The 14024-nt window shown below is 33.0% G+C and overlaps 1 protein-coding gene across 3 annotated transcripts; it reads left to right on the top strand.

The window, feature by feature from the left end:
* The first annotated feature begins 3709 nt into the window (after window positions 1–3709).
* Window positions 3710–8098, top strand: LOC137023978 (calcitonin gene-related peptide 1). 3 transcript variants are annotated; one of them, XM_067391117.1, is made up of 5 exons: window positions 3710–3863; window positions 3946–4272; window positions 4571–4664; window positions 6435–6572; window positions 7482–8098. In XM_067391117.1, the coding sequence occupies exons 3-5, from the start codon at window positions 4585–4587 to the stop codon at window positions 7654–7656; spliced, it is 393 nt and encodes a 130-aa protein (XP_067247218.1). In that variant the 5' UTR covers window positions 3710–3863; window positions 3946–4272; window positions 4571–4584; the 3' UTR covers window positions 7657–8098. The 3 variants fall into 3 exon arrangements, 2 of the variants coding, with proteins under 2 accessions (XP_067247218.1, XP_067247217.1); XR_010895606.1 differs by lacking the exon at window positions 3710–3863 and having other exon boundaries at window positions 3982–4272; window positions 4559–4664; window positions 7482–7750; window positions 7846–8098; XM_067391116.1 differs by lacking the exon at window positions 3710–3863 and having other exon boundaries at window positions 3986–4272; window positions 4559–4664.
* Window positions 8099–14024: the final 5926 nt, after the last annotated feature.

Below are 14024 nucleotides of genomic sequence, written 5' to 3'. Positions count from 1 at the left end.
TATTGTCTATGTGTAGCATGGTTGTATATCCTAGTTATTCTCTTGTTTGTTGGTTTTAAATGATGGCATACTTTCATAAAATAGTTGAGTAGTTTGCACTACTTGTATCTTACCATGCACACACTCTTTCACTGTAAAAACTTAAAGCGTCAGAATGGAATTTACACTCGTCTTCAGTGAAATAGTAAGCCTCGACTTCTTTGATCTGACTGACCATCATTTTGACAGTGAAGAGCGCTGGTAGACCGCTGAGGCAGACCAGCCTAAAATTTTTTAACAACTAGGGCTGGGTATTGACACAATTTTCAAAATATCAATTTATCAATAGCTATGGTGGTTACACATGTGCTCATATATAAATATTTATATATGTAGGATCGATGTCTATTCTGCCAGTGGCACTGGGTATGTTCCTGAGTGGGTGGATAATTAAGAGGTTTAAAGGGTTTAGATCCAATGTTGTTTTAGTATCACTGATATACTATTATATTTTTTGTTGATATCTTGAATTGGATCCCTAGTATTATGATTTGTCTAGGTAGAAGCTAAATTAATGTGTGTAATAATGGATGACACTTATTATGAACAGGGCCGTCACTACAGGGGAGAAAGTTGGTGACTATTACTACTCTGATTATGAAAGTATATGTATATTTTTATATTATTATTTTTTTTTTATCAAATATTAATTTAATTTTTTTTACTGGCCAGGTGACTGTATAATAATACAGATATTACTGTATTATTATTATTAGTATTATTATTATTATTAATTTTAGTGTGTGATCAGTGGTGTGTATTCTGGTGCAATGATGCCACTTGTTACACAAATTAGCCTTGCCACTGGTGTTACAACCCTTACTTCATTTATGAAAAAAAAAAAAAACATAAATAAAATAAAATAAAGATCAAGTCAAGATGTACTAGGTATTTTTTTTAAACTATGGTATTTTTAACTTTCATGAAACATTTGTCACTGTACAAAAATACTGTACTGTGTAATGGTGTAATTGTGGTATGTGGTAATTGATGTAAGATCATGTAATCACTGGTAAAATAATGGTGTGTGTGTGTGTAAGAGTATAAAAAACAGTTACACACAATGTAAAATGACCATATCTAATAGATTAAACAAATATGTACAAGTACTTCACATACATGTATTAATCTGTAAATTGTTGACAGTTAAATCTGATGCAATGGATGCTTTGTAACACGTGGTGGCAGTATATTTCAGTAATGATTTAAAGGAAATGTACAACAGTCCTGAACATCATGTTTATTTAGACAACAGTGGGTGTTACTGTTAGGCCAGCAGCATGTAACATTTTTGCCACTGTTCTTGTACTGCACCTATAATGTAGATTAAGTTACATGTGGTAACTGTAGTAAGATCATGGTAATCACTGTGAAATCATGTATCTCATTTACGGTTGGATCAATGTAAGTACTGGCTCTACAAAACAATCACATATTAGCTTTTAGAAAAGATAGTTTCTAAAATACTACTGTCGTAAATACTACTATAGATAGTAGTAAAAGTACATATACACACTCCGTGTAAGGTTAACTCCATAATAATATTTAAGTTACATTACTATGTAACGTTAATGTCAACCAGATAACATCGCACGCGGATTGTTGTAAGGGCTCCGCCGAGTTGGTTTTGTCGCGCTAAACTTAGCAATAAACACATTGAAATTCACTATATACCCGATATTTTAAAGTAGGCCTTTATTAGCAGCTAAAGCAGTGAAAAATTACTTACTCTCTCTGCTCTATGACAGACATCTGTTGCTGGGCAAAATGCAGATTCATCACGTGACAAGTTAAATTCTTAGGCAAATGAGATTGGGGAGACCTTCTTCTTCTTTAGATGTTTTATGGCGGTTGCCTATGGAAGCCCGTTTCCGCCACTAAAAAAAAAAAAAAAAAAAAAACCCACTTAAAAAAAAAAAAAAAAAAAAAAAGCCACTAAAAAAAAAAAAAAGATGAATTGCGACTTTTTATCTCAGAATTGCGAGTTATAAAGTCAGAATTCTGAGATATAAAGTCGCAATTGCGAGTTATAAAGTCAGAATTCTGAGATATAAAGTCGCAATTGCGAGTTATAAAGTCAGAATTCTGAGACATAAAGTCGCAATTGCGTGATAAAAAGTCAGAATTCTGAGATATAAAGTCGCAATTGCTTGATAAAAAGTCAGAATTCTGAGATATAAAGTCGCAATTGCGTGATAAAAAGTCAGAATTCTGAGATATAAAGTCGCAATTGCGTGATAAAAAGTCAGAATTCTGACTTTTTTTTCTCGCAATTAACTGATGGTCAGTATCTCTGTCTGTAACAGTGCATCCAACGATAGACATGCTGCCGTGAAGTCTGAAGCTGTTGGATGTATTAAAATGTTCCACTTCAGCTTTGTCTGATTTATTGCGCCTCCGCCACAGCTGATTCTTCTTCTTCTTATGATTATTATGATATTGTTATTATCGTGTAAAATTCATTAGTGTATCCATTCTGTTAAAAACAACTTTTATTGTACTGTGAAATAACGTTTCACAGTAGTGAGAAAAAGTCAGAATTCTGAGATATAAAGTCGCAATTGCGAGAAATAAAGTCAGAATTCTGACTTTATATCACGCAATTGCGACTTTATATCTCAGAATTCTGACTTTATAACTCGCAATTGCGACTTTATATCTCAGAATTCTGACTTTTTATCAAGCAATTGCGACTTTATATCTCAGAATTCTGACTTTTTATCACGCAATTGCGACTTTATATCTCAGAATTCTGACTTTTTATCACGCAATTGCGACTTTATATCTCAGAATTCTGACTTTTTATCACGCAATTGCGACTTTATATCTCAGAATTCTGACTTTTTATCACGCAATTGCGACTTTATATCTCAGAATTCTGACTTTATAACTCGCAATTGCGACTTTATATCTCAGAATTCTGACTTTTTATCAAGCAATTGCGACTTTATATCTCAGAATTCTGACTTTTTATCACGCAATTGCGACTTTATATCTCAGAATTCTGACTTTATAACTCGCAATTCTGAGATAAAAAGTCGCAATTAATCTTTTTTTTTTTTTTTTTTGGTGGCTTTTTTTTTTTTTTTTTAAGTGGCGTTTTTTTTTTTTTTTTAGTGGCGGAAACGGGCTTCCATAGTTGCCAAACCCGGGGGAGACGTTTGATTGGATTTATTAATTTATTTACAAAATAACAATAAAAAATAATAACAATAAAAATACCTACATATACATAGGGCTTTAGAATTGAAAATATTTGTAAAACTATTAGCATATCTTATTTAATTTCGATCTAAACACATTCATATATATCCTACCAACAAAACTGATATTTAGGGGTTAAATCAGGTGAAAGTTGCTTTCTAAGGTAAAATTAGCAGGTTGCGTCTTTTTACAATTTTTACAAAATGTGTAAAACTGGTAGCATCTTATTTAGTTTTGGTTTAAAGTCAAAACTATACCTATAGAAAAACATGATACATTTTCAACAAAATTGAAATTTTATGTAATTCCAAAATCTTTCTACAGTGAAACTGAATGGAGACTTTCAAGCTTCAAAAAGTTAAAAAATGTTCACATTTTGTTCATTCTGTTTTATTCAGTCTCCTTGGATGTTGGTGGGTTTTGGCCGAAACTTCTTTTTGTTCTTTGACTTAAAATAAAGATTGCTACTTAAATCCCTGGGAAAGTGAAAGTATTGGTCTACAAGAAAGGAAAAGTTTTGAACTAAGTCTGACACTTTTAAAACATATTGAATGAACAAGGATACAAAGGAAAACAAGGCCTGGCCCAACATCTATAATATTTTGAAGAAGTTTTTTCAGGTAAAGCATTGATTTTTCTCCAGAAACAATAATTATAATAAGCAAAATGTGCTCCTAGAAAGTACTTGTTTTTCCATTGCAGGAAGGACTCAGAGTCATCTGAAGCATTATGATGTGAAGGTAGTCGATGATGATGTCCACGACGAACGTCATGACAAGCGTCAACAGTGCTTTTGACCCTAACTTTGAGTTTGAATTCTTCAAGCCAACCCCCCTCTCCATATATCCCTGATCTCTGCTGGAAATCGAGAGCTATATTTGGAGGAGTGTGATGATGTCACAAGTGGTTGAGGGTAGGAGCTTATAACAGAGCGAATGGGGCGAGTGAGTGTGTGAGTGTTTGTGTGAAAAACAGAGACATCGCCAGCACCTTCTGGAGCTGCTGTCCACTGGCTTGAAAACGCTGGAAGTGAGTACTGTTACTCTTTTAATAAAATATCTGGAAACTTTTTGTTGTATCATTAGGCAATATCTGGAAACTTTTTGTTGAATCATTAGGCTCAACAACACTCTATTTGAGTTTATTTTTAGTTTAAAAGTGGTAACAATTCTGATTTTAATAATAGTAATGATAATGCTAATGTCGTGCACTTTAATATGGGTTAAAAAGAACATACTAGCTTTTTGTGTGTGTGACATGCAATTTTACTCATGCTAATGCTTTTTTTTATTTTTTATTTTTTATTTTGCACAAGAACATTTAAAAGTATTGCAGTCTGCCATGTATCATCTGAAACTGTCCTCCCTGATCCTGATCTTCCTTGTGATGCTGCATTGTGTCGCCACAGTCCCTCACAACAGGTATGTCTTCTAACTCATTGTAAAAAGTCAAAATCTTAGCTGCTGGGATGTATTTTGATTTGATGTTTGATCTATTTTTTAGGATGTCCCTGAACCAACCCTTAAGTCAAAAATATTTAATACTTATAATACTTCATAACATTACTACCATACAGTCAAATGTTTGGACACATTTTACTAAATTTATGTTTTTCATGATTTTAAAAAACTTTTGATCTCAAAACTTTGTGCTTTAAGAGCATGAGTGTATATGCACTTTACAGTAAGGTTCATTAGTTAACATTAGTTAACTACATTAGTTAATATGAACTAATAATGAACTGCACTTATACAGCATGTATTAATCTTTGGTAATGTTAATTTCAACATTTACTAATACATTATTAAAATCTTGTTAACATTGCTTAATGCACTGTGAACTAACATGAACAAACTGGACAAATGTATTTTCATTAACTGACGTTAATGAAGATTAGTAAATACAGTAACAAATATATTGCTCATGGTTAGTTCATGTTAGTTAAACATTAACTAATGTTTAACTAATGAACCTTATTGTAAAGTGTTACTGTATATTCTGTGCTTATGTGCTGACAGGCAGAATCTGATTTCACCAAGTCCAACATGTTCCTGGATCAGCATCTTTGTTGATCCTGGAACAACATTCCAATCAGCTAATCAGATTTGAGGGACAAGTTCACAGGTTATGTCAAGTTTAGGCTTACAATCAGGGTTGGGTGCTTTTACATCGCATCAAGTAACACATCAAGCTCAGCAAAATCAAGGGGATTTTGCCAAGTAAGACATGCCAAGACGTGTTCTTGAATCAACATATTTTGCAGACATAACCTGCAAGAAAGTAGTATGATATCTGCTATTAGTGATTATTTATTAAAATTAATGACCCTCTTATCGCTATTGGCCAGAATTTCAATACTGGTGTACCATTAAATTAATTAAAATCAATTTTTAGATACATGAATTTAACTGGATAGTGAAAGAAAAGCAGAGTGTGCAGGTATGGTGGCGACTTTGAAGAAGCTGATCTATATTTCTTTTTTTTTTTTACGTTTTAATTCCACTATTTAATACCCATACTTATATATACTATCCCATATTATATCGTTTTGGTGTGGAAATTAGTGATAAGAAAGAGCAAGTGTCAATCTATTAACTGGTGCATACTGTAGAAAGTAAAAATGTGCAGCTACCTGTATTTCTAGTTGATTTGACCTTTAAATTTAACTTTTGTTAAATGTAGTCAGATTTATTGATAAATTGTAGTCAGCAAATTTTTTATGTAAATATAAACAATTAAAGTTAATAATGTAGGCTAATGTTACACAAATGAAGGTTCTTTATAGTGGAAAAAGGTTCTTTAGATTTTTAAAACATCCTTCACACTAAAAATTATATTTTTTGAACTTCACTGAAAGGTTGTTTGTGGATTGGGGTTGTTCTGTGGCATCACTACAAAAAAAAAAGTAAAAAAAAAAGTTAAAAAAAAAATGTAGCCATTGAGTGTAATGGTATCACATCAAACAAACTGTATACGCAAAAAAAAGTAGCAAATTATTTGGTCTATCTTGAGGTGTAACAACTGTGTTGCAAGTGTGTAGATAGAAGTGTGTATGAGCGATATGAACAGTGGGCACAAATGATCCACTTGCAACACATTTCCACTTCAGAAGATTGTCATGTTCAGGGAGAGTGGCACTCTACTCGCAGTTCTTGATGAGATGGTGCTTTGTGGCCTCTTCTTGTCAACAGGTACTCCCTTTCGTCCAATGAGCAGCCAGATGACTTCCAAGAGGCTGATGGATGGCTGGTTAGAGATGATCTATCTGACAATCCCTTTGTGAGTTTTACAAGGCAACGGCCCCCAAGGGGTCTCAGTGCAGTGAACAGGTACTTGGACAAATTAATTGTGTCAATTATGATTCATTGTTTAAGATGTTGCCATTTTTGTACCATCAAAGTACTTTTACACAATTTCGTAATTGTTACATTTTGCTGTAATTTATTAGAAGAACCCCATTTAACCTTTTTTTCTAATTGTCTACAAAAATAATTGGTCAGTTGGCATTCCAAATTGTTTAAATTATGGGACATTTCTCTGTTTGTATCTGTCCACTTGTCCATATGCACTATAAAATTCTGATACTTGAACCTGCTATAGCTTTTTTTTTTTTTTTTTACTATTTATATTAATTGATGTTATTTAGTCATTATTACTCTTTATGATATATCACATAGGCTGTTACGTGACAAAATTTCATGGGTGAATTTTTTGGGTCTTATTTTTGCATGAAGGCAAAAAGATCACCAAGCAAATTTTACTCGTCTTTAGCTTGGTCACGCAACATTCACTGCCTACATTAACAGAAAGCTGCTTGGTTTGAAAATGACTTCTGTCTGAGTTGCAATTCGTATTTTGTACATCACTACACTACTGATAAACGACAATGGACCTTATTTGCCTGCGAAATCTTGCCTACATTTTGCCAAAGTAAGCAATAGTCCTTTATTCCATATTGTGATGTATATGACAGCTTCTTGAACAAGAAAAGAAAAAAAAAGTAGGGCGGGATTTGATTTTGTCCATCGGAAATTGATTGGATCATTGTAGTTTGTAGTTATCTCGTGTGAGTGACAGGTAAAAATTTAATCAGAAAATTAATTTATAATATTCTGTAAAAACAAGAATTGTCAATTTTGATTTCATGGTGACTTAAATAATTAAAAAAAAATCATAAGGTAATTAATTAATTTAGACATATGACTAATGACTGAATAACCTTTTTACCTACCCTACAGTCATCACATCGAAAAGAGGAGGTGCAATACAGCCACCTGCGTGACTCAGAGATTAGCAGATTTTCTCATCCGATCCAGCAACACCATCGGCACCGTCTATGCGCCAACCAACGTCGGATCCAACACTTATGGAAAGAGAGACCTGCTACAGTCGCCTGTTTACCTGCCACTATAGTTCAAATGGCAACGAATTGGGGGCTCGTCCGGGATTTGAACCTGGGACCTCTTGCACCCCAAAGCGAGAATCATACTCCTACAGTAAAATAAATGTAATATGTATGATAATGAAGAAAATTAATCTGTTTGTATGTTATTGCATTTGTTTTCATTTTCATTTGATTTTTTTTCTTTTCTTTTTTCCCAGTGTACATGAAAGCCAGTGCCTTTTGGTGTAAACAGTTGTTTGCAGCATTTTCAGTTTCTGTAAACCTTGCATGACAATAAGGTTCTCAGACAACATACACGCTATCATGATGGCACATGAATAAAATGTATTATAAAAAGTACATGAATAGCAAAGAAGAATTAACATTTTGTTTTGATTTTTCTAATAAAAGAAAAAAGATAATCCACTTCTCTGCTCAATGTCATTACAATAAGGTCAATAAACCCATAGTCTTCAAGATTGTTTTGTTTATTACTGCTGGTCAAATTTCAAAGCAATATAGCAAGAATGACTTATCTTTTAAAACTCATTTTTTTCATTATTTTTTGTTAAAGAAAGTGATATTGCAAATGTGGTTAAATATACCACAACCATTAGCCATTAGAACTCTGTCTGACAGCATCTGATTGGATGCGGAGCTTTGCCATATCTCTGTTTTCATGAACACACAGATAAGTTAATGCATGCCAACATCAAGTGGTTGCATACATTGATTACTGTAGGCTAGTATAGCCATAAAAGACACTCAATTTTTGCACCATTCTAGCTCATTATAGACCTCCGCTCTGACCCTGACTATCTAAAAAGAGCCCTAGCTTATAAGGGCATCTGCAATACATACAAAAACATGCTGATGGTAAAACTGAGGATTTAAAAAAAGGCATTGAAAACAGTAACAGAGAAAACAGTTTGGGAAAGTACATACAGATGTGGACAAAATTGTTGGTACCCTCGATAAATATGAAAAATAAATCTTTTAGATCTATCCTTTAGATTTTTTTTTTTAATTCACAAAATTCTAACCTTTCATTGAAGTATAATCATTTAAATCTCATTATCAAATAAACGTTTTTCTCTAATACACGTTGGACACAATTAACAGTACCCTTTTGTTCAATACTTTTTGCAACCTCCTTTTGCAAAGACAACAGTTTTCTCTTGAGTTTGGAGAACCATTCCTCCATACAGAATCTCTCCAGACCCTTCAGATTCCCAGGTCCATTGTTGGTGCTTCTCATCTTCAGTTCACTCCACCCATCATCATCATCCTCTTGGAAGATCCATCCAGCAACCACAGCCCATTATAAGGTTTCTAGAAGAAGCGGTCAGGTTTTGATTTTTTATTAGTATTTGCTAAAACATGTATATGAACAAGACGTCCAGGACCTCCAGCAAAACAAATAGGCCCACAACATTAAAGATCCAGCAGCATATTTAACAGGGAGCATGGGGTACTTTTTATCCCTGTTTGCACCAAACCCATCTGGTGGGTTTGATGCTAAAACACTCAAAACGCTTTAGTTTCATCTGACCATAGAAGCCGGCCCCTTTTGAAGTTCCAGTCATGTCTGACAACTGAAAATGCTGGGCCCGGTTTTTCAAAAGTAATCCACTAGGATTTTGAATAACGGATTGGATCAAATCTTGAAAATGTGTTTTTCAAAAGAAAAAATGGATTACATAATCGGATTAGATCACATAATCCAATCTTGGTTTTGATCCGGATCAAACCTTTAGTTTGGGTTTTTCAGAACTTTTTTGTAGGATTTGGATCACTTTGATCCCAAAAAAAAAAAAAACAGGACTATCCTGATCCCAACAGGGGGTAGGATTTCAAGGTGGATTCCAGGAGGAAAATGTAGTAAAACTTTAAAACTAGTCAAAAAATACAAAATTTTTATCATGTAATATGCATACAATTTTTTATCTTGCTCTTGATTAGTTTAACTGTTAAAGTAATAAATTAAATGCAGACATTAGTCTACATATTTAGCCTTTCGGTAACCTACTCTAAAGTAAAAAGAAATTTTGGTGCCATAAAACAATCCCTAAACAGCTGTAAATATCCAACAAAAATATATTTAATTCAAAACCCATATTCTTTCTATCAACATGTCCCTTTAGGGCCTCCGTAGAGCACTGGAAATCCAGATTTGGTGATCCTGAAAAGTTCCTATCCGGATCAGATTGATCCAATCCGATGTTGCTTTAAAAAACTGGCTCCAAAAGTAAGCTGGATTACGTGATCACGGATCGCAACAAAAAGGATTACTAAATCCGGATCAATTTTATCCGGATTAAACCTTTTGAAAAAACGGGCCCTGGAGTTTGTTTTTGGATGAGCGATGAGGATTTTTCTTGAAACCCTCCCAACTAATCTCTGAAATTTTCCAGCTGTGATCCTTGGAGAATCTTTGGCACTTAAACTATCCTCCTCACTGTGCATTAGGACAATATAGACACATGTCGTCTTTCAGGCAGATTTGTAACATGTTTAGTTGATTGGAACTTTTTAATTATTGCCCTGATGGTGGAAATGGGGATTTTCAATCTTTAGCTATTGTCTTACAGCCACTTTCTATTTTGTGAAGTTCAACAATCTTTTGCTGCACATCACATATTCTTTGGTTTTTCTCATTGTGATGGATGATTAAGGGAATTTGGCCTTTGTGTTGGATGGAAATATACTTCAGAGATATTTTACAAAGAATTTCTAAGGGTACCATTAATTGTGTCCAGATGGTGCATTTCATTGTATATAGTTTGCATATAATAGCATTGCTAATTTCAGCTAATTGAGAAAAATGCTATTTTGAGTGGACATGTCAGAGATATTCGAAATAAAAAATAAAATAAAATAAAATAGTGTGAAAATGTCTTCTCCTTTGACACCCGTTTCAATATGACAGCCAACTCTAAAAAAAAAAAAACATCTCTGTCATCATCAGAGACTATCATTTTGTCCACATGTTTGAACTGGCAATAACATAGAATATTCTGTTCATTTTTCTTCTTTTTGATGGTGAATGTCAACTGGTGTGAGCAGTCGCACACATTCTGTGGCTGCTCTAATAAAAAGATATTATTGAGACAGAAATAGATAAAATATGTGGAAGGGCCACCTGCAATATGAATCAATCAGCCGAAAAATACGTCAGTGGCATTTCATATAATGGCTGATGCATCATCAGCAACAGAGATGGACAGGTAAGGCCCAATGAAAATTTCAGCCATAAATTTTCACAGTCCCTTTCCCATTCAAGATGGATATATATATATATTATATATATATATATATATATATATATATATATATATATATATATATATATATATATATATATATATATATATATATATTAGTTTGTCACCTCAAAATATATGTAACACCTCAAAAGACACATTAGAGAATTAGAGTAAATGTGCATTTAAAATTATTTCACAGTGGTAACATTCTTAAATATATGCTTCATTTTCTTTAAATAAAATATATTAATTTTTCTTTCAAATTTTGGGGTGAAATATGGCCTTTTCATGAGAATCCACATGTGAGCAAATACAACACTGAAGCACTTCATATCATTTCCTCTTAGAATCAACTTCCTAATTATCCTGACATTGTACGAAAAATGTTCTTGCCCCAGTGTGACATCATTTCTATTCTGATCTAAGTGTATCAAACAGCGAGGGTGTTTCCTGTATTAATATAACAGGAAATAATAGGATTGGCTGTGGTCACGGATAATTTGGCGGTTGATATATCTGTCATAATGACGTGGGTGTCCACAAAGAGGTTAAAGGCTACAGCCGCTGTTCAGTGCAGTTAATATGGCTGATATACAGGGCCATCAGATCCATTACGTACACAGACTAGACAGAGAGGAGAGGAGAGCTTGAGTTCAAGTGTGACTCATTTCATCTGGATAATTAACTTGTACTTTTTAATCAGGGCAATGGAAAGTTAGTTGATAGTGTGTCATTTTGTCCAGTGCAACTGATGTTTCATATCTCGTGCCTGATTTCTTAGTGGATTTTTTTTTTTTTTTAAAGTTTTACTTTCAGAACTTATATATATATATATATATAAGTACCACCTTTATTTCATATGTTTCTCATTAGCAAAGTATTTTTATAATAGTAAATAAATCTCATTTCTCACCATCATGTTGTGTTCTGGATTCTGGTGTCTTTACCAGGATTTCTAACTAATTTAACCAGCATTTTAAAACACTTTAGCATACCTTTAAAAAGAATACTTATGACGGAAAAAAATATCCTTTAAAACAGGGATGGGCAAACTCTGGATGGTCACTGTTCTGCAAAGTTTCCAACCCTGATAAATCTTACCTGCTTGTAGCCTTTTAGTAATCCTGAAGACATTGATTAGCTGGTTCAGGTGTGTTTGATTAGGGTTGGAGCTAAACTCTGCAGGACAGTGGCCCTTCAGGACCAAGTTTGCCCACCCATGCTTTAAAAGAATATAGTACTTAATATAAGTGCAAACAAATTATTATTTATTAAATTTATATTACATGGAATTAGCTGAACTTTAGAGTGACTAACTTTGTCTTTGAAATATGGTTTTAGTGTACTGACAAGCATTTATGGCAAAAAATATGTCATTTCTATTGAAATATGTATATCAGTTTTTGTAAATATATTTGAAATTACACATATGTGATGAAGTTGCAGTTTAGTACAATTAATTTAGTACAATTTAAAATATCCTTCCATACATCCATAAATACTCCAAACTACTATATCAACTGCAGAAGCAGGAGTCATTTAAAATATATTAACTTTAATTGTAATATCAAATAGCACACTACAGTTAAAATTATAATCAAGTATTAAACAGATTATTAAGATTTTAAGTACACAACAAGTGCACACTGAATACAATTAATCACAGTTCTTTTTCATAAGAGCAGCGTATGCTGGTCCAAGCCAGCAAAAAACCAGCATAAACCATCTTAACGTTGTATTTTCAGCAAATACTTGTGTTTTTTCTAGTGCTGTCAAACTGATTAATCACAATTGATCATGTCTAACATAAAAGTTTGTATATGTGTGAGTGTGTATATGTAAGAAATACCGTACAAGAGGCTGAAGGGCGTTGTTAGGCACAATGTGAAGAGGACAACTTTTTGAGTTTAAAGTTGGTGAAAATGACACATGCAGTAAGTGCAGTTACAGTGGAAGATTAGCCTAAAGAATAAACAACAGCATGCCACACATGCAGTTCATTAGGTTAGAATATCTCCGAGAAGAGATTATTACCATATGAACTCTCCTGTCCAGTGAACTTAAGTTATCCTCATGTCCAGGGGCAGCTGTTTCTGTGTGGATCAAATAAGGGGGTTGATGTTCCACATTTGGGGCAATGTTTTAACATGTCTAAGGGGCATATCAACATTATCAACATATCAGCATTTAAGGGGCATGCCAGTGCATGCAGTAATTCAAATAACACTTCCGAGTCTGTGTATGTTATTCTGATATTGTTTCACTTGTTTTGACACATTTGACACTCCTGGTTTATTTTCAGTCTGTGACTCATGAAAGCAACACTCTACAGACATAAAAATCCGAGGACATTACATGTATTCCATTTTATACTGGTCACGGCTATATGTAATTACCTGCAGCACTCAGCTAGTGGCATCAGTGCTGATCAAAATGTAACCGGAAGTTTATAATAAATTATTGTCTCTTGTTAAAAAGAAGTACGCTTTTGCATACTTTTAAAAATAATACTTAGTATGGAAAAATAAACTTTAAATGCAAGCCGAATATAATGATTTCATACACTTAATAGCATGTTATTTATTGAATTAAAATGTATTTAGGTTTTTTTAAATAAAAAATGTTGTTGGTTGAACTATTGTGGTTTTTGACCAACTTAAGTTATACTCAAGTACATGTTTATGCAACATCACAATTATTTCTGTTGTCTTTGAAATGGATAAAATATGCTGCTGATTTGCACTGACAAAAATTAAACGATAAACTAAAATATAATTAAATATCATTTGTATTGAAGCTTGTATATTATATATTTAAAAAATTAATTACACATTTTTAATTACGTTGCAATTTAATATATTTAAAATATATATAAAATATAAAGCTGTTAACTTTAAATGTAATATCAAATAACACACTACAGTTAAAATTATAATTAAGTAGGCCTACTTTGCATGTGCTTTAGTACACTAGTCAACACCATAGACAGTAAGGTCAACACATCAAAATAAGTGTACTTTTTTTAAGCATGACAAGAGTATAAAAACATAGGCCTACCTAATGATTTAAGAATTTTTTTGTTTGTTTGTTTTAAGAAACATTCATGAGAGTGTAGCCTACTCTCTTTAAGA

Source organism: Chanodichthys erythropterus, chromosome 8 (assembly GCF_024489055.1).
Source record: "Chanodichthys erythropterus isolate Z2021 chromosome 8, ASM2448905v1, whole genome shotgun sequence".
In the NCBI taxonomy this organism is placed as follows: domain Eukaryota; kingdom Metazoa; phylum Chordata; class Actinopteri; order Cypriniformes; family Xenocyprididae; genus Chanodichthys; species Chanodichthys erythropterus.
Note: the sequence above shows the minus strand (reverse complement) of the source record. Positions and strands in the feature narration are given on the sequence as shown.

Coding starts and splice junctions, on each gene's coding strand:
- LOC137023978 (XM_067391117.1), top strand. CDS start 4,585: ATGTATCATCTGAAACTGTCCTCCCTGATCCTGATCTTCCTTGTGATG. Junction 4,665..6,434: donor GCCACAGTCCCTCACAACAG/GTATGTCTTCTA, acceptor TCTTGTCAACAG/GTACTCCCTTTCGTCCAATG. Junction 6,573..7,481: donor GGTCTCAGTGCAGTGAACAG/GTACTTGGACAA, acceptor CCTACCCTACAG/TCATCACATCGAAAAGAGGA.